Below are 27827 nucleotides of genomic sequence, written 5' to 3'. Positions count from 1 at the left end.
CCGGATCCGTGGTGGGCCGTTCGAAATCGCGTGAAATACTTACGGGACGATTTGGCCGTGAACGTGATGGGACTGTCCCACTCTTCCCTGCTGGACTTCGGTTCGGTGTCCATGTCCTCGTTTAACACCTCGCTTATGTAATCTAGATGACAGACAGGTAATGATGTGAAAACTACGGTTGCCGGGGTGGGTTACGGGTTTGGTCGAACCGAAACAACTTTATCGCAAAAGGGGTCTGATTGAATTTGATGCTTACCGTGGGAGAACTGTTTGGCCGTCCCGTTCTGCTGGAACTCCGGAAAACTCACGTGATTCTGTTTTCCGTCCTATAATTGGAGATAACCTGTCAGTTTTATTATTATATTTATTTGATTTTATTTTTATTACTAAGGTAATTTTTTCTTCTATTACTTTTAGATTTAGATTTAATTTAAATTAATTTTTACATTTATTTTCAATTTAAAATATGTAGTACAAAATTTATCTTCACTGTTTGTGCTGAGAAGTGTCAGGGCTGAATTTCTTTGTGCTCTATCAATTTTTCGTGTCCAGAAATAATCACGTAGCTTGCTCTCTCTCATTACTAAGCATCACCCTTATTTTAATAATTATTGAAATAAGGGTTAGGATTATTAGAGGGGGAGCATGCTAGGTGAATTTTGGTGAAAATCAATCAAGGTGAGAGTGCAGGAATAATACATTTACATAATACATATTGCTTCGAAATAGCTGTGTTAGCACAGAAACTTCCTTCGAACTCTTTTCTTGTTGGCTAAGTTGAACATATACATTATTTTGATTTTGCTTGACAGTATATCCCAATGAAAAAGTAAGGAAAAGAATTGGCAAATCTATGATTTTTAACACAAAATAAAGCAAATGAAAAATTATAGGACAAAATTTGAGTGACATGATCTCTAATACTCAAAATATTAATAAAAAAGAGATTTTCGTACAACCAAGTAAAAGAAAATATTATTATATTTGGTCTACTTCTTGTAATAGTTGAATAGTTGGTACTAGTTGAATAGTTGAAACCATATAATGGTATAAAATGTTCGTCTTACTTTTCTGCACAGCCAGTATGCGTTCACTATGTCATCCAATTGTTGAAAATATTTTTGAATTGAATTATTTTACAAAGGAATAATGTAAATATTATTTATTAATATTAATTGAATAATTTTATATCATAAGTCTATTTAAAAAATTAGTGAGTAGATGACTTTTTAAGCTAAGGAATACACGTAGCATATAAAAAGATTTATTTTTAAACTTCTTTATGTCGTTACTGTGTATTATCTATTAGGAGCAGAAAAGTTACGTTAATTGGGGAGTTTACTTTCACCACACAATTTCCAAGCTTTCCGGCTACTTTCGGGACATCCATCAATCTTTATACACTTTCTCGGAGAATTAATTCCGAATCCAATTTACCAACAAAGCTTCGACGGATCATATATTACATTTATCAGAAGAAAAAAACGGTAACGAACGTAATTATGTATTGATCCGTGAATAAGTAGATCATTGTCGTTACCTTATTCATTTTCTTGCTGTGCCGTTTGTGATGGTGCTTTTTATCGGCCACCAATCGTCGCATGTTGAAGTGCATTCTATAATTGACTTGAGTCGACAGGTCGCGATCGTTCACTGCGTGCCTGCTGTAGCTAAGTCGACGGTGCTGAAAGGAAAACGACGCCGAAATATATTGTTTCAAAATATCATTGAGACAAGTCGCAATCCAATATTATTAAAAATGTTTAGAGCATGAATAACGTAGTATCGAAAAGGCCAAAGACGACATAATTAAACGACCACCGGGACGCAACCCGGTAAATCATTTATCTTCTTTACAAATATTCCATGCAATATATTTATTTTCAAGCGGACAAACACACGTACAATCCATTAATCATTAGATCAAAAAAAAACACATCGAAAACACGACACCGATGCTTTCCACGACAGCAATATGAAATTGTGATGTGACTTACACTCACCCGCCGGTAGGGTTTTACCAGCTCCTCGGCCAGCAAATGGTGGATTTTCGCGTCGGTCAGGTCCTTCTTCGACGGATTGTACTCCAGTTCCTGCATGTCGATGTTCCACGTGCTCGAATCTAGCTGACTGAAACTAGTGCTGAAAACGAGAGTTGTTAACTGTGTTTCGAATGTTTGAATTGACGAACAACATGTACTTCTATATTTTGAAGTACATGTTATTCATTAATAAATATACTTATTTTTAATAATATACTCTAGGTATAAAAGCTGAAGATGCTACTAAAGCGTAATAAATGACTGATATTTGTATATATGAATTTAAAATATTAAGCAATTATTTAATTACTTACTAATAACATTATTAAAATCTTATTAAATAAAGAAAATTTTAATTTCTAAAATATATTCCAAAATTAAGTGGGTCAATTATTCATATTTTTCCAATATTTTTGTTACAAAAGTCGAATATGAGCATAAACATATAAATGTAAGCTTTATTGTCTAGATTCTAGAATTTAGAATATTGTGGTTTGAGTATTAATCAAAAATCAAACAAGTTTATAAAATAATCTTAAGCATTTAGTCTAAAAACTAAACTACTAAACCTAAAACTATAGTGTGGCTCAATTAAAGTGAAAACACTCACTATAAAGTTAGACAAAAAGAATTCAAGAGCAATATAAAGGTGTTTGGCCAAGGTCTACTACAATTAAAATTTCCAACAATAAAGAAGTGAAAAAAAAAATAGAAAAAGAATTTCATGTGTGGCAAACCGTCATTCAAATGAATTTATTGTTCATTACTTCAAAAAAAGATGTCGTTTACTGATTTTTCCAATTTGTCTGTCAGTAAAAGGAGTTGTTTTTCTACTTAAATTAAATATTAAAAAAAATTAATTCTGGTCACAGAAATAGCACACTCTTGTAAATTACATATTTGTTAAATAAAATTGTTAATATTTTATTGAGTGCCCTTTGATCGTTATAACCACCTGTAAACGGTGAGGCAAAGATTTAATGAATCGCCAATGGTCATTTGAAATTAATTTCCACGACACTTCAATTAATAACCACAATTCAATAAAAGCTTTTTGATGTTTTAATAGAGGTTAGATGTCGTTTCACAAGTTTCCAATTGTATTTAGATCCGGACTTTACCCTGGCCAATCGAGAATCTCAACATTTTTATCTCTTAACCAACATTGGTTGAATATATAAATATCCATGTAACTGGTAAATTATTGTTGGCCAATTGTTCCATTACATTTCTCATGATGACTCTATATACGAAATGTATTTTTTACCATCTGATCTTGTTCTAATGAACATGGATTCGTTACTTCAGAAAAAGATGTCGTTTACTGATTTTTCCAATTTGTCCGTCAATAAAACGAGTTGTTTTTTGTTAGGTCATTTTCTTATTGCATTTTCAGTTGAGATTAATAAACATTGTAAAACATTTTTCGAAAACATCATAAGTTTTTAGTGATATCGGTAATATTTAGACTTTGATGTTTCATCTTAATTATCATGTTCCTCTTCTCTAGAGTATAATGCTTCTTTCTTTTCACTGAAAGTGCATTTATTTGATTTAAAAAAAGTAATAAAACCAAAAAAAAAAAAATGAAATATCTTACAAATTGTTTGATTTTAAATTTTGTGCTATTTCTTTGACTCCCACTGTATATGTGACTAATATGTTACACATTGAAAGAAAGTAGAATATCAAGAAAACACATTTAAGACCTTTTGAAAAAGAGTTATCTACCACATATTGGCCTTTATTTGGAAGACCTGAATACCTGTACATTGGATCACACATTTCGTATGTAAAACACATAGAGAATGGTGTCCAATCATCATCTGATGAAGATAAAATACAATGTTTAATCATTTTTATAAACGATAAATCAATGTTTCTCATATTTTGACTAAAAAATTTAAGAATAGACCTTTTTTAGATGATACACAAAATATTTTCTGTGGCAAGCATACGGTCTTTGAGGTATTATTTGTTTAAATAAATAAAAAACTTTGGAATTTTCCATTTTAAATGTTCCACACTACGTTTATTATAAAATGATATTATCAATTTGAGTTAATGAAGAAAAAAACTTTAGGAAGCAGAATAGAACAATTAATGTTAGTTCTCACTAAGCAGGCGACAACTTCATACTGTACAACGACCATAAATTGTATAGTAAGTTACCCACCACCTGGAAATGAGTACATGCATGGAAATCTAAAAATCCTGTTATAAATAACAGGTCATTAATTTTACATATCCAAGTAACAATAAATTAAAAGTTCTGATCTAAGCGAGAAAAGTAAATGAGCACAGCACTAAAATACCTGAGCGCATGCACAAGGGCTACTTCGTTGAAGTATATATGGTTAAAGTAGCGGTCAGTGCCGAGTTAGTTTACCAGGTGATTAATTTGGGGGCGCACCTGCCGTTCAGGTTGCCCGCTGTGTAATTCCTGAAGATCGCGGACATGCTCTCCGTGCCGGAAATGTTACCTATGGTGGAGGCGTTGCGGCGCATGTATTCCATGGCGTCGCGCATCGCCAACTTCGAATAAGTCTCCAGTATCTTTGGCTCGGCGCCGATGTGGTTGCGCAGCAAGTACGGCCTTATGAACTTGTTGTCGAAACGTTTGTATCTGTAAAAGGAAACGTGCGGATTTTAATAGGAACCCGTTGCCTTTCTGCTTCGAAACGAATGCCCCGAATTACAGTATTAACCTCGAGGATAAATGTAATAGTTTATCATGTTTGTGTTAATTACACAAACTTTACTGTCATTAATTCTCGTACAATCCAATAACAACAAAAACAACTGGGTTATTTGTATATGAAGTTTATTTATAACCCAATATAAACGAATCCGTTTTAAACGCGACCGTAAAACGAAGGAAACAAAACAGCAACGGGTATGTCGTTGACGTTTTTCTCAAAATTAAATTTCTCTGACCTTGCGGCCATTACACAGTTTGGAAGAGTTCACTCTTAGTCGCGAATAAAGAAGTTCAATGCGAATTTGGAACAAGGTTGCAGGGAACAATTTATGTGCAAAACGAGCCAGAAATATGAGCGTCGACGGAACGAAAGTTCGGTTTTATCTCGTCGCGCATTGATCTTGAGAACCATATTAGTCTCTGGGGTGTGAGAGTTGACGGAAAAGATTTTTGTTCTTTAGTTTTATGAAGCGTTTTTATGTAATATAATAATATAAATATAATCGAAGATTGATAACTTCACTTGCCATGACCAAAAAAATATATACTATCACTCATATGTTGGGCAACTTTAAATATCCATATTATTGTTTGTTATGCAGTATGTTTAATAACAACAATACAACCATATACTTGTTTATTAGTGAGTTTAGTTAGATATTTATTAATATTTGAAAAAAAAGAGTCAAAAGTCAAAACAACCTTATTTAGCCTTTTTTTATTCAGTATCTTGTAACATATCCACTAATAACTTCTAAACATCTTTTTTTTCATTGATTTCAGCAGATTTTCAATATAATCGTTCTATATTTCTTTCCACTGAGTTTGAACTTCTCAGAGTTGATACAGTCTTTTTGTATGGATGTTCCTATCAATTTCATCCCAAAGGTTTTCAATTGAATTGAAGTCTGGACTTTGTGCTGGCCAAAACGTTACATCACAGAGACCAGCTTTTTTTAGTCTTCGTTTTATGGTACTCTCCGACACACTGATGTGCTGATCGTGAACGGCTCCGTTAGCCTTGCGTTTTCTACCACTTTTAGGAACACCTTCCAGTGTATTCCTACTGTTAAAATTGGAAATCATTCTTGAAATGATCAATTTATTTAAATCTAAATCGATTGTAATTTAACTCAACTTTTCACCATATCGGAACTTTTCTACAATTTGTTGTTCAATTTGTATCGATAATTGAACACATATGGGTATTTTTAGCTTTAAGGAATGATGTTTGATATAGAAATAAATTATAAAATTAATTATATTGAATATACGGTTTGGTTGCTTTACTTATTAATCCTACTCGAAATAGAAAGTTATATAATTAATTTAAATTAAATAAAGTCGTTCTTTTAATAAAATGATTGTTTTTAAATTTGTTGCTCCACATAATATAAACCATAAAATAATTATAAATATACCAGGTGACCAAATAATTGTCATCCACATCTCAGAAACATCAATTCGAATAGGCAAATAACATAGATTGAAAGAATAAAATACGGAATATTTATTTACTTGTTATAAATGTTACTTAATGTTTTCCTTAATCTGTTGTAAATCTGAACAATTTACTGCAAGATGGGTCCATTAATCACAATGATTATATTCTCCGATTTTTACTTTTTTATAATAAAAAATCAATTTGAACTGAACAAAGTATGGAATATTTTATAACAACTCAATTATTTCAATATTTTGTGGGGTAACCTTTGACTTTTATCACTGCGTGACATCTTTTAGACATAAAATCTACCAGTCTTTTCACTATGTCAATAGGAATTTGTTGCTATTGCTCCTGTACGATTTGAAGAAGTTCTTGTTTTTTATTCGAATACGACGGTCTAATACAAAGGATTTAGATCGGACAACTGAGAGAGCCATTCACAGTTAAGTTTTTTATTAGAAACCATTCTTTAATAATTTTAGACGTGTGATTGGTATTATTGTCTTGAAATATCTAACGAAGTGGCATCTCTTCCTCGGCAAATGGAAACATGTTGTTTTCCACTATGTGCCTGTATTGAAAACGATCCGTTTTACTCTCCACTTGAATCAAGGGTCCAACTTTGGATCCAGATAAGCATTCCAAAACTATAATACTTCTACCACCACGTTTAATGGAAGGAATTTGATTTTTAAATGGCATCGTTGCCTCGCTCTCACAAATGTTCTATCATCCGACCCAAACAAATTAAATTTACTTTCGTCATTCCAAAGGACAGTGCATTTTTTCTGAGTCTATGACAAACGAGATTCTGCAAATGTCAGACGGGACGCCCCGTTTTTCTTTGATAGTAGTGGTTTTTTAATTGCAAGTCGGCCATGTAGTGCCCCATCAATAAGGTAATTTCTTACTGTTTTGCTACTAATATCTTGATTCAATTCTGGAATCTTGGAAGTGTTTTTTCGTGGACGTTCCGCCTTGCGTCGATTTTCAGTCCCACTTTGAGTGCGGAATTTACACAAAACCTTTGAAACAGCACTCTGAGTAATATTTAATATTTTTGACATGTTACATTGGGTTCGGCCACTTCCACAAAGTTTAACTACTCTTTTCCTAAATTGAAGTGAAAAGTAGATGTATTTAGGTATTACTACGTTGAAACCTACGGTAAACACAAACTAGCGAATTTGTTTATCACTGTTACAAGATATCGAAACTCCCAGGTGATAAAAATCGAATTTTTAAAAATATTTCACCACTGTATTTTTAAGTTTCTGAGATGGCTGCTAAGAAGCTTATCAGAAAAATATTTTTTTTTTCTATTTTACGAATAAAACGTGCTACTACTTAATTACCATTTTAAATTCAACAGTCCACTTTTCATAAAAAATTCGTTTTGTCAAATTTAGTGCTAAATATTCTTTTGGTTTTATACAGATATTTGAGTTATCGATGTTCGAGTTATCAAGTAAAATTTACACGTAATTGTCACTCCTGACGACATTACCAATCAATTGAAATCGAGTTAACAAAACTTCTAGGTATCAAAGTACGATGGTAATTGGTTTAAATCATTAAATCATTTTACCAACAATTTGTGTACTTACCTATCGCGAATGTGATAATTTCCGTGTTGGCCTAAAATGTCCTCAATTGCCGCCATTGTGTGATCCATTAACTGAAAAGAGATATAATCAGTTAAATATTATAATAAAAGTCGAAAGACATAATTTGGCACAAACTATAAGTTTTACAGTATTCCATTATCCTTATACAACATAACTTAAAGATGTTAAAATTTTATGTGGTCATTTAATAGCCACACATAAACATGGTCAACATAATCCTGCGGAAGCATTTTTCGTTTTGAATATAAGTTCTACTGATTATCGCAGTAAGTCAGATTTTAATTAAAAATGTCTATAGTCAAAAAAAATATTTAAATATTTAAAAATCTGTAAAATTAATTCTTTTCGCATTAAATCGGTGTGGATAATTTTGTATGAACTGTGTAAATATCTGTGAAATGCGTTGAAACCTGTCGGTAAATTAATCACTAATTAAACGATTCCACATGCATGCAGATAATTCCTATGTGATTCCATTTTAATTACTCTTTTCTCTTCTGGATTCATCCATTTTTTAATTTAATCTCTCAAATATTTTAATTACTTTATAATGACGTTTAACCATAATCTAAAATTATCGTATAAACTATCAATACATACATTAACAATTCTAAATATAAGTTTCAGAAACATTAAATCCATTAAAGTGGCTCTTTAATATTTATAAAAGTGGCGAATGCGTCAGTTTATACATTATTTACAAAAAACCTAAAAATAGAAAAAGTATACGAATTTTCTGTCACTAAAATTGACAGTATTTCATGTTAAACCAAAACTTCACACCACATTAGACGACGTACGTATAATTACCATATTCATAAATTTAATACCTCCACAAACCCATTTATCTTTCGTACTCAAGATGTATTTCGAGAACTCGCGAGAAGGCCGTTATTTCCATAAAAACTCGCTCACTCCTCGAATGCAAAGTAACATTGTTACACGACAAAGTAATTATTTGTTTTTTTTCCGCGACACGCCACAATACGAATTGGTCGTATTCCCCAGCCTCCTCATTTATTATTGAAAAATTACATTTACATTTATTCATACCATTGAATATGCGGGCCAACAAAATGATCTTTTCTTTTTGGTGTCGTAAAACGAAGAACTGATTCCATTTGAGGTCAAAATATAACTTTTATACTTTTGCTTTGTTTAGATTTTTGACATTATTTGGTATCACCGAGAAGAAGAAAACCTATTTCTCAGAAGAAGAAAACTAATTTATAATAGTTTTGGTAAAAGATATAAATAAAGAAATAGAAATATCTTTTGATGTTAAAATAGATATTTCATACCTAAAATTAAAATCCAAATTATAATACAATAGTTTTGATAAAAGGCATATGTAACGGAATAGAGATATATCTTTTGAAATCTGAATAGAAATATACCTAAAATTAACATCTAATTAGGCACATATATCTGTAATTGTTCGTGATTCTTATACCTAATTAATACTCCCTCTCTCTACCTCTGTCTCAACCAGTTCAGTATATAACTAAGCTTTTGTAGATAAAGTTGTAGTATTGTTTTGTTTAGATTTTTGATTTTGTTGAACACTGAGAAGAAGAAAACCTATTTTTAACTCTGTTGAAATAACTTTTCTGTCACACGCTGATGTTCATTTGGAAGAACAGACTACTTTTCATATGTAAAACTCCTCTTAACCATTTTGTGGCAATGCACGAAACCACCACAAGCACTACATTTTTGTCTCGTTAATAATAAAACTAGATCTAATGGACAAAATCTAATGGCTATTTAGGATTCCACAAACTTCACCCAAGGACAGTTGAAAAACCGTCGACACCAAAACGACTGTTGGTCTCACATTTCATTCGTAATCAGAACTCACCCTCTCGTGTATCCGCTCGTTCATGCTCGGCTTCCGTTTTTCGGCGGTTTTCACATTCAGAAACTTGACGAGAGGTTTTATGGTGATGCCCTGAATAAACACAGTAAAGTACACCACCGCAATGGTGGTGGTCATGAACATCGGCTGGAGCGGCACGACTTTCGGGTCAATCAAAAGGACGAGGGCGAACGCCACGGCACCCCTCAATCCGCCGTAGGACATTACGAATTTCTCCACAGTGCTCAGCTGGTGTAGACGGAAACGGTTCGCTATTGCTGTGAAAATTATTACTCCTGGAAATAACATAATAAAATGATTAAGGACTGGCGACTGGAATTCGACGTAAATTTGTGTTGTTGAGTATAGTAGGTGGCACACGAATAAAACTAATTATATTTCATGCTGATGGCTATTAGATTTAATGGTTTATTTATCGATTAATAACGCTATACGGACAGTTTTAGTCGATTTATGATTTATGTTACTTCCTACACTCACCTAATACCCTATAGAATGAGCAAAACAGTATTGTTAATATGACGAACCACGCGTTCCAATCGTGGTTCTTGTTAACAGTTGCCACTCCCAAAAACATGAATATAATTGTCTCGGAAGAACTGCTCAACATCTTCATTGCATACTTTATTGTGGTGTGGGATTTGTGGGATATGTTCGCCTCGACATAGTTTTTCATTGTGATTCCACAAAATGTTATCCTGAAACAATATACATATATAACATTTTTTCTAAAATGACTTCATATAGATGTTTCTTTGTATTTTTCCAATATTAGGGCAGGCAAAATAAATAGTAAGTAGTAAATTTAAAATCTAATATATTTATTGGAAACGACTAAAATATTACAAATAATTAGTAATATTTATAATATTTATAATAAAAGTTTAAGTGACTCGTTGTTTACTTTCATATTCTATTGCCAGAAAGGATTTGAAATAAAATTACATGCTCGTTAAATATGGCGAATGCGCTGGTATATATTTTTATATTAATTAAAAAATTTATGTGATTTCATAACTATGATTGAATTAAGAATTTATTAGACGTCAGAAGTATGATATCTAATAAATTTTATGACGACAGAATTAATAAAAGTTCATGTCAACTCCTAATTAAAAATACGATTGACATTGATTTGAATTTGTTTTGATTGATAAAAAACTAATTATAACTTTATTAACCTGACTAAACATCAAATTTTAAATTAAAATACTGATTTATATAAAATTAGTTTATTAGAATTTAACATTAATTACTTTATTCCTCTACCAAAACGGATAAAAAAGAATAACATAAAATTCGTATTTTATAAAATGACGTATGGATGTACATCTCAGTAAAAAGTCAAGTAAATAATTTTCAATTAAAGTTTTGAATTGCATAACTCGAATTAGTTTGTTATCAGTAAAAAGTTATTTAATATTGATAGGAAAAATAATAAATAGTTTTAAATCAAATAAACAGTTTGAAGTTAAAATGTTGATTGATATAACTTTTTAAAGTGAGTTTCGTTAAATATAAAACTTGGATTTTCTTTTTATTTTTTAACGAAACTTTAATTTATATTTGAAGTTTAATTTTTTACTTAATTATCCATTGCTAATCATTCTTTTATTAAAAGCATCACGTTACTAAAAGTACGAATTATTTTAAAATGATAGTTGTTGTAATCCATGAAAGTTAGTTGTTTATTTTATAATAAAGTTTATAGTTTATATATAATATATATAGAGACTAGAACTAATTTAATTTTTAATATTTTAACTATAACCTGCGCATTCACCAATTCTGTAAATTTACGAATTAATAATTTATCTCTTATATAATAGTTAATATAATATTTAAAATATTTTTATATATAGTACTTTCATATTACAATATAAAATAAATTAATGGTGCCATTATATGTTGTATACAAAATCAATAACTTTAGTTATTAAACAAATCAGATGTTTAAAATATCATAAAATAATCCATGTTCAGTGGTTTATTTTATAAAAAAGTTTATATTTTATATTAATAAACCTTTATATTTTTTAGAGTGTTATATGTAAAAATGGTGATACTAAGATATACAAAAATAGTTATTAATAATATTTGCTTATTATTTATATTATTCTTATTATTGTAATACTAATAATATTTTTTTTATTACTAATGTATTAAATACATTTAGTTATTGATAAAAATGCACAGAATTTTAGAATAAGCTACATAAGTATCTGTCCTTAACAAAATGTGAAATTTTTTTACGAAAAATTTATTTTATGTTTTATACATAATCAATCAAATGTGATTGCTCCAACGCCTCAAAATAACTAATTCGTGCTAATTTTGTGGCGGTCAACAATTTTTTCGTATTTAGAAATAGAAAATAATTAGTTGGTCCTAAATCAGGGCAATTATGAAGTGGTAAATCTCATTTGAAAAATCTGGATGAACTTCATCAAAAATATTTATATAGCATTGGTGCATAAACTTCGCTGATTATTGTTTCAGAACTATAGTTGAAAATAATTGTGACTTACGCAAGTATTCCAGACATGTGGAAGATCTCCGCGTGGAGGTACGCCAGATAGGCCATCACAAATATGAATATCGGTTCGATGACGCGCACTTCGTTCGTGAATCGCGTTACGAAACCGGTGGCGAAGCCCCACATCACCCCGATGACGGTGCCGCCGATCGCGACGACGAAGAAGTTCGCGAAACCGGCCAGCAGGTCGGTGTAAATGATGTTGTCGAGGCCCATTTCCGTGTAGGACTCGAACAGATGGTAAAGGACGACGGTGACAGCATCGTTGAGCAGGGACTCGCCGAACACGACGATGTACAGGATCTCGTTCACCTGGATCTCCTCGAAGACGGCCAGCACGGCCACCGGATCGACGGCCGAGATCAGCGATCCGAACAGGAACATGTCCAGGAGGGGCGTGTCGTGCGCGAATAGACCCGTTCTTCCCACTGCCCATAAGGAAGCACCTGAAAGGAGAATTCGTCCGGTTTAATTACCTTAAGATGCACAAAAAAAGACATCATATGAAAATGAAGGAATACGAAAATCATCCTTTTTAGTTACCCAACGGTTCCTGCACTGTCATCTGTATTAATTTCCCCTTAAAGATCTGATGATTATTGCAAGATAGTACGAGTATAGTATAGAAACCTCTAAAATATAGAAAAATAAGGCGATATTGTTTTATTGAAATAAATAACAGTTATAGTACAAAGTTTTCGAAAAATAGTGTCAGCAGTTTTTAGATTAAAAAAAAAAACTATTTATTGAGATCCTGATGCTAAATTTGTGTCTCAAGATGTTCGTATATAAAAAAGTGACAAAGAAATAATTATATTTTTACATTCAATTTGTCATAGTTATTCTAGATATGAAGTGATAGAATTTTAAAAATAGTCGACCATGATAAAAAAATAGAAGAAATTTCATTAAAAAGTACGTTTATTACAGATTTTCGAATTCTAAAAGAAAATGTTATCCTAAATAATTTGTGATTAGGTGATTGTGTATGCAATTTGTTAAAATTATTGTCAATTCTTTTTTATTTTCAATATCAAATATTAAAGTAAAATTGTGCTCATTAAACATAAAATAACTAATGTATAAAACTTTATTATTTTATAATGATCGATATTAAATTTATATTTAATATAATAACTGTACACTGGCGCATCTACCGATTTTATAATTCTGCGATATAAAAATAATCTCTTTGATGAATATAATATTTATAATAACTTTATATATAGTTGTTTTATATATAAAATAAATTGATGATGGAATTATATGTTATACATAAAATTTAATGACTTTAGTTATTAAACAAATCAAATAAAATATTAAATAACATAACAATAATATATTAAACAACACAACAATAATCATTTAAAGTGTTTTAATATAAAATTTTAATTGTTATTTTTAATATCATACTAAACAGAGGCATAACTTTATATTTAAGCCCATTTTATAATTATATTTAAAGTTAAAATTTAGAACGGTCCATATATGATGAAAACACCTCTAACTTTTTTATTTATAATTCGCTATGGATTAATATTAATGAAATCAAAGTCTACTAAGTAATTTTTCAGGCGTGTACTAAATTTCATAAAAAAATTATGCATATTCATAATTCTGTGAAAAAATTAAACATTATATTCTCATAACTTATTTTCTTTTCAACTTCAAGGACTGTCTAATCCAGTGGTGCAGTAAGATTTTCTAGAAGAAATTTTCTGGTATTAGAATAAAAAGTAACATTTTTCTGATTAATCATTTTTTTGTAGCAAACCATGGAAATGACTTCACTCAATTTTTAGACTCGTTTTATTTATTAGAGCCAAAAAGTTCAAAATTATCTCTTACAATATGTTCATTATGACACCAATTATACTTTCAAAAATATTGTCACAAGCATTAGTCTTATGAAAACCTACCCCTTATAAAAATATTAATTTGAAATTGATACAAAAATATTACTAGGGCATTACCATCACAAACAGACCACGCTGTATAATAATTAAATTTATTTTATGAGATGTCTTTAGTTGAAGGAGTCTGATATTGGGAATAGAACATAAAATTTTTATTCCAATGGAGTATAGTATTGATCTATCATTATTAATAGACGTGATAATCAAGCTTCTTCTACCATGCAACAATGTATTTTAAATTTTAAACCTCCATTCCTCGATACAATGTGGTGATACTGACACAAAAACGAAATGCCTACATTCTATATTGATTTGCACCAATTGTAAGTTCGCGTGCCTTACAAAATTATTTAAGAAATTTATCGAGATGACGACAATTTAACGTTTACGATCAATCGTAATTATATACGCAATAAAAATATTTGAACACAACCGAATTTGGGTCAAAAAGGAAGAGTAAAAGTTGAAGGAATTTTTCAGTACTTCCGATTTACTTCCGTTTCCAAATGGAGTTAGATGATGTAAAATCACCTCTTTCCAAGTTGCATTGAAGCCGTCAAAAGGGTTGGGAATATTTATTCATTGTCATTCATTTAATTAAATAATTTTAACCATTAATAGAATCAATTAACTCCTTGTTCAGTGATTCTAGACATTTAATACAAACTGTACTTAATTATTTAAGACGAATTAATTAAAATACATTTATCATCCCACGGCCTGTGGTTAAAACCCTTATAATTTATTTAATCATACAAACCTAGTTGTTAATGTTGGAATTTTAGTTCCATCCTTACCTATAGTTAACGTATTAAAAATAGTCCCAACCACCGCGAAAAGCAGAATAGTGCCCAGATGATCGAAGAACAGCCTGTTGGGCATAAAATAGCCCGCGTCCAGGATGATCGGTGGAAGCATGTAGAAGAAGAAGGTGTCCGGCGTAAGAGGGGACATATGGACGCTGTCGGTGACATAAACCAAGATCACACCAATTACCACCCCGACGAAAATTAGCAGGCACGATTCGGGAAATATCGCGCTTAGTTTAGGCGCCATGTGGAAACCTGGAACAAAGAATTTTTGTTAATTTAATTAGAACTGGCACAAAATCGTTTCTCGTTTTTTTTTTTGTCAATTTTAACTTAATTTAATTTAAATTAACAAGTTATTCGATAATAAACTATTGAAAAATAATCGAGTGTGAAATACAATTCACTATGGTCCATAGTTATGATCATCAGTAGTTCATAATATGAATATAATTGAATAAACTGATTAAATGATTAAAATTATTAATCGAATAATATCATTGGAATTAATTAATTAATTCAAGTTGGCTGTATTCATATAGTATTCGATAGTTCATAATATAAAATAATTTAATAAATTTACTAAATTATTAAAATCAATAACTCTTTACTAATAAAACTATTTGACTGTTTATTCGGAAGATGAATGTATTCATTATTCGTTGGTTAAAATCAATCGATAGTTCATGATGTGTATTTAATTGAATAAACTTATTAAATTATTAAAATTATTAAATCTTTGCAAAAAATAATATTAGAATGAATTCATTTTGTAATATGATTAATACTTTTCAAAGGGATTCAAAAAATAGTAGAGTGTATTAATCTACTTATTAATCAATAATCATTACAGAGTTTATGCTATAAATTAAATTAAATTAATATATTCAATTGTTAGAATTAATAATATTTTAAGAATAATCATTACATTCGATAATTCATGGTACATGAGACTAAATTAATTGAATTGTTAAAATAATTTCGAATGAGTTAATTTGGTTGTTGACCGTATTAATTTAATAATTATTCATTAGTTATCTTCATTCGATACTTCATAAATGAACATAATTCAATAAATTTATTGAAATGTTAAAATTAATACATTTTTAAAAATAATACAAATCAAATGAATTAATTAGATTTGTATTATTTTAATACAAATTTTAATTTAATTATTTGATGGTTCACAATATTAATGTAATATGATAAATTTACTGAATTAATCCAGCAAATATTCTATAGTTAGCGTCATTCGTTTTTTCATGATGTGAAAAAAATTGAATAAATTTATCAAAATATTAAAAACACTTAATTTTTTCAAATTAGAAGTTGGTTGGACTCATTTGGTACTTATTCAATAGTTTCCATTTCTAGTTATATTCTTTATATAATATAATATTTTATAAGTATGTATATGTATCTTTGATGAAATAATTGAAAAAATATAATTATTACATAGCAAATAATTTTAAGGAATAATTATCATAGCCCAAAAATAAATCAAATTCCTAATGGTTATTTTAGTATAATTACGAACATAATTTGGTAATTAAATTTTCCTGAATTTGTGCCAAATGCAACATATTTCTTTATACATCAATAATATTTAGTTGATGTTTATTAATTGTAACAATATTATATGTAAGATATATTTTACATACATTGAAAACTCTAATAAAAATAAAATCAACATTTTAATTATCAAGGCAAATTTAGTTTAGTGAGTTTATTTTAACCAATTTAAATATTTAATGACGCCAAAGCTGTAGTTTCATAAAACAAAAATTTCCAGGTTCATTTAATAATTTAAATAAACTAAGTACATATTTGATTGCGATTATTCAACCAATTTTTGGGGTACAATTTTCCAGTGGTTTAAAGTTTATTTAATTATCATAGCTCTGACGCACTGACTGAATTAATCGAATCGTAACGAACGTTACGAATTTAGTAACAAAAGTTTTATATTTATTTAGTTATTAACATAATTTATTGTTAATTATATCAACAAGACAATATTTACACAACCGCATGTACAACCTCAGTGTGGTAAAATTTCCTGTTACCACAGTTATTTAATTAAATCGAATTAAGGTACTTGTCAATTTGACCGCTGTACAACTGAAATTGTCTGCTCGCAATAAAATCGAATTGGACAAATTGCCAGCAGAATTTTTAGTTACTTGTCCAGGCAACTAGAAGTTACGTGTCTCGATTCACAGATGCACGTGCACAAGTCGCACGATAAATTTATTCAAATTGCTGGTTTTGTATTTCGTTTACGTCAGAAACTTTTCTCCATGTAAATTTGTTATCGTCAAGTTGATAGAGTTGCATTACGGAACTTCATCCGTTCGGCGAAGGCGATTCAACTTCGAAACGAAAATATTTGTTCTTCGGATTAATTGAATGATTTGCGAGTGACCTTTAAGAATCTAATTTTCAAACTACGTCAGATATTTCAGGAAGTACGCCTCACTTCCAGCGACACTTTATCGCTTTGCAAAATAAATTATGTCGACGTAAAAGCTAAACGTAAACAGAATTTTCTAGTAGGACTTCTCGTATCATATGCAAAAATACATCCGTAGGGATGAAGTCTGCATCTCGGGGAAAGTTATATCGCATTTTTATATTCGGATCAATCATATCTCTACAAGCGAACCTTTTACTCCCGACATGAAATAACAAACGGCTTTCAGAACAATTTTTCTCTACCTACGTCAGATTTGCAACAAAGTTATGAAATCACTTCCGTCAGTCTTGTTCTGTATAATAGTGAAACGACCCACTTATAAATTGTATTTTCCTTTTTCAAGAGCAAACAACGGTATTACGGGCTTGGAGGTCGATTCTAATGAGTTGTGGGAATAGGAAAATGGTTTTCCTATATGACTGACACGTTATAAATGTAGCCTCTGGACTTGATGTAGGTTAAACGGTCCGTCAAAGTTGCCGGAGTGTTTGTTCGGGAGTTCGAGGAATTCCAAACAATTGCTACCAATATCGATTAAGAACCGAATCTTCGAATCGCCACTGCTACACTTAACTGAATTAAATAATATTCACGTCGTGTAATTAAATTTTTAAACGGCGGTTTTATCCGGAATCTTAAGCAAACATTTAATTTGCATAGATCAATAAAGAGCGAGGAATTATCAATGTTTTCGAGTCATTTTCAGTTTCCCCCAATTATCTCGGCATATTACTCTCGTATGAAAGATTGCGTGACCCGTTTTCCGACGACAGTAAATTTATATTAAAATTTATTATCAAGATTTTAAGTTGCGAATTAAATTGGTTCTGTCAAATATCGATTGAGTTTTTCTTAGTCGTTTTGTGCAAAGAAAAACCATAATGTAATGATTGATCGATTGTTTTTCTCACTAGATAACATATATTTAAAAATAAAGGGCAATATAAAAATAAATGTAATAAAAATATACTATAAATTTTTGAGATTAGAATTTCTTGACAGAATTTACTTTTTCTTTAAATTTTTGTAAATTCAATAATTTTAAGAATATACGAATCATACAATACCGATAATTTCTTTTTAATTTTAGAAAATATTAATTTATGAAAATTAAAGGGAAGACTAGTAAAAGAAAGAAAAAAAAAAATAAAAGAAAAATAATTTTAAAAAGAGAATCGAAATATTTTTTCCACTGTGCTATAATTTTTTGTAAATTCTATAATTTTTAAAGTTATCTGTATTATTGAAAAAACCGTTTTTTACTACATGCATATGAATATATTGTTCTTTTAATAAAATGATGATGTCTTTTAGTTATATTCTTACGTTTTTAGTAATTTTTTGGGAATCCAGGAAGAATTATAATGATTTTTCAGGAAATTAAAAAATAAAAATCCATAAAGTAACACTTTACTTTTCACTAAACTATGTAATTTATCAGAATGAATTTAATCGTGTGGATTTTAATTGTATGGAAAATGATCATATGAATTTTAATCGTTATGGAAAATAATCGTTATGGAAAATAATCGTATGGATTTTGATCGTTATGGAAAATAATCGTATGGAAAATGATCATATGGATTTTGATCGTATGGATTTTGATCGTTATGGAAAATGATCGTATGGAAAATGATCATATGGATTTTGATCGTATGGAAAATGATCGTATGGATTTTGATCGTTATGGAAAATGATCATATGGATTTTGATCGTATGGATTTTGATCGTTATGGAAAATGATCATATGGATTTTGATCGTTATGGAAAATGATCATATGGATTTTGATCGTATGGAAAATGATCGTATGGATTTTGATCGTTATGGAAAATGATCGTATGGATTTTGATCGTTATGGAAAATGATCGTATGGAAAATGATCATATGGATTTTGATCGTATGGAAAATGATCATATGGATTTTGATCGTATGGAAAATGATCGTATGGATTTTGATCGTATGGATTTTGATCGTATGGAAAATGATCGTATGGATTTTGATCGTATGGAATTAGGACACTTTCAAACATTTGCAACGGGAAATTTTCTGCGAAACTAAATTGTTCGAGAAGACCGAATTTTGAATGAACGATTACAATTAGATAGAACGCGTCGTTCATTGTTAAGGGCTCAAGAATCTTTGGAATCTCGAGATCACCGGATAGAAAACGATCGTTTCAACACACTATCGGACGAAGTTGCGAGTACAGCTAGTAAATAATATAATTTTTAAAAATATTAGTTTTGCTTTTTAAAAAAAATCAATCTTGTTTTTTTTAAATTCGACAATTTTTAAGTATTTTAGATTTCGTAAAAACTTTTGTTTTTTTTTTCATTTAAAAAAATATTGGTTTTAATTACACTGAAAAGTACATTTAAAAAGAGTTTTTTAGTTATTTTACTTCTTTTTTAGATTTTTTACATAAAAATATAATTTTAAATAATAATTTTATTCATAAAAATTACACTTAAAAAATACACATAAAATTTTTAAAAATTACACATAAAAGAGTAAATTTTACAGTTTCCGAATTTATTTTGAAGGTAAAAGATTCATAATTTCTGCAGGTTTTTTGAAGATTCAGTTTCAAAATATTCTATACAAATAATAAATTTTACAGTTTTAAAACATATCCTGAAAGTAAAATATTAATAATTTCTGTAGCTTGTGAATATGTGAATATTTTAATTTAAATATCTAAAAATTAAGTTAAGTTAATTAGTTAATTAATTAAATATAACTAAAAAAGTAAATTCCACTGTTTCCGAATTTATCCTGAAAGTAAAAGATTCATAATTTCTGCAGCTTGTAAATTTTTAAAAAAAGTTATTATCAGTTTCTAAAAATTACTCATAAAAAGTAAATTTTACAACATATATTCAAAAATAAATATTCATAATTTTTACAGTTTTTTAAATTTTATATATATATAGAATTTTGTTTTAGTAGAAATCAGTGATTAGTGAGTTATATATACAACAGTTAAAATAAATTTAAAATTTAATAATTTATCACAAATAAAATTGAATTATGTTAATAATAGCCAAACTAATTTTCTTTTGTTTTTTTCAGAGTCATAAATGTAATACATAATTTAATGAACAACAACAAAACAATAAAATTGTTTTATTCATATTCCACATAAATGGTGATTGTCAATGAAATGTTTTAACAAAAAACAGATAATTTTACTATTCGTTTCATCAATCATTATTCATGTCCAATATGTTATTATACATTCAGGCAATTTTGTTTTGTGAGTTGTTTGTCCAAGGAATACATATTTAATGTTATTCACAGTCAATATTTCACCCACGTTTTGCTTGCTTGTTCTAGAACCACATCGACTCTCAACTAAATTCATCGTCGCTGTGAAAAACAGACGGTCGTAATCCTAGAAGGAAAGCATAAATGGAGACACGGTGCCCGTTGCCTCGTGGCGAAGTGGTGTTGAGCTTTGCAAGGGCGCTGCGTTGCCTGCAATCGATATTCCCTGACCCCAAACTCTGCAGTGGGAAACCTTGTCTGGCCACATGTACACGAGTGCCGACATTTTTTGGCACAATCTCATCCGCCACATCAACCTCAGTCAACCTCCCCTCAATCGGGGAGAAAGAGATTTCCTCAAATACGTCTCCCAATGTGCACCAGAACTTTTTCTGAGCATTTTAATGTATCTACTGTTTTAACTAGCATGTGACAAAACGGACGTAATTAACAAAACAAACGTGGCAATCGTAAATTCGATTAACCCCGGAACATGTCCACGAAGACAGAACTTTATCGATGGGATACTCCATAAGGGAAAATTAAAAGCAAACACTGCACGCGAGTTGGCCACTCATTAACCTAATGTTTACGATGTCAGTCATGATTTATACTTCCATTGCATTCCAATATTTTCCTCTGGCGCAGCTTGATTCGTTGTTCCAGCACGAAAGAAAATAAAAATCACAGTTTATAATTTTAATTGTCCACTCGGTTGCGAAGAGTTTTACGCGTCTGGGCTGTAAAAATTGCTCAACTCGTTTTTTCAGTTACATAGGGTCGTTCCCCCTTTTATTAATGTCTGAATAAATTCAGCAAGGCGATTTTGCAATGAGGGGACGGGACAACACACATACACTTGAATCGCATAACCAATTAAGTTCATTCCACCCTTACCGCTGTAAATCTAGTGAGTGGAATCGATTAGCTGCAACTACTGTTGTTGCCTCTGCAAACCAATACCAATGGGACATATTGGATTCGTCTAAATGCAGACAAATTGGAAATCGATTCGTTGAATAATGAGTGAACAGATAAATTTCGTTGTCAAATATAATGTTTTAATAAATTTTATGGTATAACGTGATTTACAGAAGTAATCGACAACTTTTTATCTCTAATAACCAAATGCACTGTTAGTGTGGCACATGCGTTAATTAAGAAGATTAAAATGGGTTTTTGGTGAACTTCTCTTTTATATGAGATAATTTATTCGTATTCGCAACGGACGTGTAAAAAAATCTGTCTCGCCTCGTTATTTCAATAAAGAGGTGAATAGCTCGTTCAGCAGCCGTTTTATGGGAGAAAAAAATACACTCTAGCCAGTCGCAAAACTTTTTTCTTGTGTACTAAATTATAATGTCTGTTGTTTAGCTATTACTATAAGTTACGTTGACTTTTTTGTGTACCGTGTCTAGCTCGTCCTGATATTTTACTGAGAAATATGGCATAATATTTTACATGTATGACTTTAGTCTTCTACTTACATGACTTGACGGGATTCCGTAAACTTATTATACAAAGTGTTTAAAATATGTTTCAAAATTTGGGAGCAGGTAAAATATATCGAATAAATATGAAAATCTACACAATTTTTTTTTTCTGAAGGTTCTCCTGAAATAAACACAAACTCTCAAATTTAAATTTAAAAAAAATTTCTCATATTTCAGTGTGAAAATTCACCTTTGGTCTTTGTTTAAAATTAAAAATTAGTAAATATTATCCACAGTACAATATATTAGCATAGATTCTGCAAGGTTGTCCTCTTTTTATTGCTCTATTTTCTCTTACTCAATATTTTTAAAACTATTAATTTATATATTCTTCACCTTAACTTTCTTCAAATGTTAAAACTGAAATATCACAAAATATAACTTAGCAGAAACCACGTTATTGAAATGAAATTGAAAAAAGTACATTGATTTTGAAAATATTCATAATTTTGGAAATTAAACAAGACAGTAATTGTTTAAACTATAGATGGATTGAATGACTATCACCTTTATTTTATGATTTGGCAGTCACTACTTTAAAATTTTAGACATTTTTGAATATTGGGATTAATGTTAATTAAATATGTTTCTATTTATTTAAATTTCAAAAATTGTTTTTTCTCAAACTTCCGCAACCTCTGCTCCAATTGTGTTTAAATTTGATATGTATTATCCTAAAATATAGTACCACTAGACAGTACCACAAATTCTGCAGTGTTCTTCTCTTCTTCTTGCTCTATCTTCTATGTCATTCATATTTTTGAAAAATATTAAGCTTTTCATACTTTCAACATAGCTTTCTTCAAATGTTAAAATTGAAATATCTCAAAAAACAGCTGTGATAATCAAAATTAATAAAGAGCTCCCTTTTTTCTAAATTATGTAAAGAATATGGAAAAGTTTAATAGTTTCAAAATTATTAACTGGTGTAAAAAATAGAGCGAGGAAAGGAAGAAAACTCCCCAGAAACCACGTTATTGCATCATTATGGAAGTTTATACATATATCCAAATTAGAAAAGTCTTATTTTAGACTTATACCATTTTTTTCTCAAAATCAATATATTAATACTAAATTTAGAAAAAGTTCTCTTTAGATTTTCTACATTATTAAACTGATTGTATATGCTCCCAAATTTTGACCACCTATTTTTGAAACATCTTTTTTTCATTCTTTTTTTTACAAAATTTTGAAAAAGTTCATAATTTTGGAACTTGAACAAGACAGCATTTGTTTATATTACAGATGGGTTGAATGACTATCACCTTTATTTTATGTTTTGATGTTTCTTAAAATTCTTAGATCTTCTAACATCTAATTTTTTTTTTTCATAACCAACTTATATCAAAGAAAAATATCACAGAAATATTTTTGTAACAATAGGAAGCAAAAATATTTTTTATCATTACACTTTATCACCTCATTTCCAAATTTTATTAAGCTCTTTTATAAATTTTATACTTTAGGAATGCTAATGATTAAATCTAGTTGAACACCTGTACTTCTGTTATAATTACTGGCCGCCTGCCAAAAACCTGAAGACCAGCTGATTGAGAAGACCAATCAATATACATAAGTTACCCCGTAGTATGTTACGAGGAACACAAACAGCATTGAGCACAACTCAGGGGGAAGCTCCTGGCGCGTTCCAAGCACCGTGACATTTAAAATAACGATTTTCCACCGTTGTGGCGGCCCGTGGCCTCAACAATGAATGAAACCTTACCTATTTTAGCTAAACTGGCACTTAAAATCCACAATCCTATGATGAAGGGGGTCTCGACCCGGTGGAAGGAGACCGACGCCACCGGATACCGTTCCACCGGCTTCTTGGGCGGGTGCAGGGTGGTGGGTGGCGGTTCCTCGGTGGGATCGTCCGTCGGCACCTCGTTCCTTTGCATGTCCACCTGCGGCGTGGGTATGCCCTTGTACAAACTGCTGATGTCCATCGAATTCTGCCCGTCGAGATTGACGGGCGGATGTTGCACGGTGTCGGACGCATGGTTGGGCGGTTTCGCGTGCACGCCGCACAGGCCCAGCAGCAGCGTTACGATGAGGAGGGCGAATCTGCAGGCCCGCCGCGACAAGTTGACACCGTGCCGCAGCGAATACATTACATATGGCCGTGTGGGTACGCGGTGACTGCCATCGGGGCAGTCGCTTGCAGGCACCGTGCACCTGCAGAGACTGGGCGTCAGATCCAGCTGACGGCGGCGCCACGACGCCTGGACATGCGCCCGCCGCGCGACCGCCGTCTCCCCTCGCCCCCGCACGACTTCGTAAGTTGTGTGTTTACCGGTGGCTTACCTGGATCAGAACTGTTTATCTGATAACGATGTATGAAAATCAGATCGTTCAGATTGTTGTCATCATTTTTAGATTAAGTTTTTATGTAAATTAAAGACTCAATCAGCAGGAAACTGTTAAATGAACCGCAAGTAAAATAGTACTTGTAGATACTTAGATATAAAAAATTTAATAAAAACTATAATCTATGCAATCGAATATTTTTTTAAATTTAATTTTTCTAAGAAAATATTATTTAATTAGTTATTATATACCAAATTAACTGACCATTAAAACAGTCAATTTAAATATTTAGAAACAACAATAAAAAACAATTTATGCAAATTAAAAAAAATCAACAACAAAACTAATTATTTGACTGGAAATGGTACTTGGAAGCATTAGATACAAATATGTGTAATAAAAATTATACTTTGAGTATTTAGAAAATTTTTCTAAATTAAGGTGCTGTGGGGCAAATCCGCACTAGGCCCTTATTCGAATATACGTTGGGTTGTATTAACTGTAAGGTAGACATCTTCATTTGGGTAGTATTTAATGATCAACATAGATGGCTATCATATATTCTGCGATTCCCCCGTTTAATTCGTTCGACAAAGTACAAAGCAAATGTTGAGTTAAACATTATAAAACATGATAATTTAAGCAATATGAAAAAAATCTTTCCAATGGTCAGTTAATCTTGGAAAAATATGGATTTGAATTGTGAAGAAAAGAAATGTTCTTGTCTGTTGGACAGTTTTTCAAAGAAAATATCATGTACCCAGAGAAGACTGATTTTTATTATTTATTTTTTTATATACCTATGTTTCAGGTGATTCGAAAACGTATCCAATAACGATGTGAGTTGTCAACTCGGAGTCGAAGACCTATGAAGAATATATATCCAGTTTTTAACCGAAAAATTGCTTCTTTTTCTAAAGGGTTGGTTGCTGCAAGCCGCAATTTAATATGTTTAATAATCATAGATATGTCAACGAAAGAAGATGTTGGAAAACTTATTCTTTTAAGAGGTAAAATTTTCTTTTCTTGATGATGATTCGTAATATTTAATATTAAACGTTGTAGGTTCCTTTTGACATAAGAGAGAAGTAAGTGGGTCCAGTGTATTAATTGTATGAACTGAGTTTGAAACTGCAACAAAGGATAAAAAAAGCAATAAGATTCAGTAATAATATGGCCAAATACTAAGTAGCGGAAAATTATTAAATTTTCTCTATATGCACACTCAAATTTGATATTTCATGACGATTATAATAGATGAAATGTTCATTTAAAATTCAAATTTTGTTTATTTTCCGGACGGCAACTCCGATGACGGATTTGTAAATTACTTTTTAGTTTAATACTCCGAAATCAGAGGGAGCCACTATTCAACTGCGATGACGGCGTTCTTTTTAACGGACTTACGAGTTGGTATTAGTTCATTGCATTAAACTTAGAGGGCGCAACCCAATAACGACGACTGCACTCCCTGGTGACGTGTTTGAGAATTATGTGGGATTGTACCAAAGATATTTTTATCATTTTATTTATTTTTTAATTTAAAAGTTTAAGTTCTGTTCATTTTAAAAAAGTGCTCATTTTATTTAATTTTATATGTTTTTTAAAATTTTTCTATTTTTATTGTTATTTAATATATTTAATTTAATCTTTGGACTTAATAAGAAAATGTTGTTTGAATATTGTTTAAATTGTATGGAAATAGCAAAGACGAAAGTTAGTTTCTTCTTAGTAGAAATTAGCAATTTTTGAATTTGAACACTTAATAGATGTTGTTCGTGGTATTACGAAACGTATTCCAATGGTGCGTTTCTCGAAATTCCAAATAACTAAGTTGTTCCCAAAACAGTGTCAGCCTGCGGCTACCGCAAATCAGTGGGGCCACTCAGCAAACCGACTTTCTGTGAACTGGTTATTTTCGTTAGACACGTTCGACACCTTTGGACTCGCCACGGTTCGGTTTCTGAATCAGAACGCAACTACAGTGGACACAGTCGTTGATATTTAAGTTATTAAAAATAATTTTATAATGTAACCTTTCTATTAGTCAGACCTATTTTCAAAAACTCTAAATGAATTATTTGGAATGTTCTTAATAAAATTTTGTTTTAAAAAACTAACATCCATAAAACGTTTGTTAATTTACATATGTCACAAAGGTTTAAAGTTATTTAAGAAAAAGGAGAAATTATACAAAGTAGTTTATTACTAATAATATTAAACAAAAGTTAAATAAAACACAATAGTACTAGATGCCTAAATACTAGGATTAAAACTAACTACATATGTGTCATATTCAGAATACTCTTATTGCAAATACATCAATTAATATAAACACTGTAAAAATGATATCAAAGAATTGGACAAATATGATAAATAATTTTAATAGTTTCTATATATATTAAAGTGGTCCAAAATAATAGACTACATTTGTTTAACTTCCGACACTGAAAATTTAATTCCTACGCCTAAAAATACTTTTCAAAATCCATATCTGTTTGATCGTACAGAAAATTTCTGTTTACATTTCTTGTAGGAAATTGAGTGCTCTACAAAAAGGGTATCTTACAATTTTTTATAACTTTTGCCCTTTAATAAATATCGGATGTCAAAGTTATTTGAGTTAGGTAGTTAATTTATTTTAAAATATGATTTTTTATAATGTAAATAAATTGAATAATAATTCATACCTTCATGTATCTGCAATTACATTGGTCGACGGTGGACGAAGGAATTTTTTATTTTGGTTAGAATAAGACGCGTCCACTGTCCCGTGTCTTTACTTAGATTTTCGTCATTTTTCCAATTTACATTTGTCCCCCAAGAATAAAAGAGAAACAAATACACAATCACGAGTGTAGGAGAAAGATGAAAGTAGCGGTTGGCGGATGCGCCGTCAAATGAGCCGTGCAATTTGTTCCGATTTTAAATTCCTTTAACATTCATGTATGTATTAGTTTCGTTTTTATTAATATTAAATTTTAAAATTTCAACTATGGATTTTATGAATTATACCCGAATTTTTAATTATTGTTGTCTTAAGTTTATATGTTAAATTATAATTTTTACTAATATAATTCATATAAACAAATAATAATAAAATATAAACAAATAAAACATTATAGTATTAATATAATTAATTAATATTTTACAAAACAATACCACTTAACTATTCATTTAAAAGGTTCTCCAAATGTATTCTATAAAATGACCAGGAATTGTATTGCGGACAAATTTCATTTTATAATATAATATTCAAAGAAAAATTTTAAATTAATTTGACCTAATGAAAACACAGTTAAATTTACTTTTATATTTTAAA

The 27827-nt window shown here is 30.3% G+C and overlaps 1 protein-coding gene across 11 annotated transcripts in view; it reads right to left on the bottom strand.

The window, feature by feature from the left end:
- LOC109604459 (sodium/hydrogen exchanger 3) overlaps nt 1-24580 on the bottom strand; it is a 33296-nt gene extending 8716 nt beyond the window's left edge. For 2 of the 11 annotated variants that reach the window (XM_049963838.1, XM_049963840.1), the window contains exons 1-11: nt 23922-24571; nt 14947-15213; nt 12226-12679; nt 10178-10395; nt 9680-9972; nt 7798-7868; nt 4432-4668; nt 1998-2142; nt 1541-1684; nt 257-326; nt 44-142 (exon numbers count right to left, since the gene is read on the bottom strand). In XM_049963838.1, the coding sequence (XP_049819795.1) occupies nt 44-142; nt 257-326; nt 1541-1684; nt 1998-2142; nt 4432-4668; nt 7798-7868; nt 9680-9972; nt 10178-10395; nt 12226-12679; nt 14947-15213; nt 23922-24309 (2386 nt within the window). In that variant the 5' untranslated portion in view covers nt 24310-24571. Of the gene's footprint in view, nt 1-43; nt 143-256; nt 327-1540; nt 1685-1997; nt 2143-4431; nt 4669-7797; nt 7869-9679; nt 9973-10177; nt 10396-12225; nt 12680-14946; nt 15214-23921 lie in introns of all 11 variants that reach the window. The other 9 variants (XM_049963839.1, XM_049963832.1, XM_049963831.1 and 6 more) reach the window with 9 other exon arrangements.
- Between the last annotated feature and the right edge of the window lie 3247 nt (nt 24581-27827).

The sequence above is a fragment of the Aethina tumida genome, chromosome 2, assembly GCF_024364675.1.
Source record: "Aethina tumida isolate Nest 87 chromosome 2, icAetTumi1.1, whole genome shotgun sequence".
NCBI classification, from domain to species: Eukaryota; Metazoa; Arthropoda; class Insecta; order Coleoptera; family Nitidulidae; genus Aethina; species Aethina tumida.
Note: the sequence above shows the minus strand (reverse complement) of the source record. Positions and strands in the feature narration are given on the sequence as shown.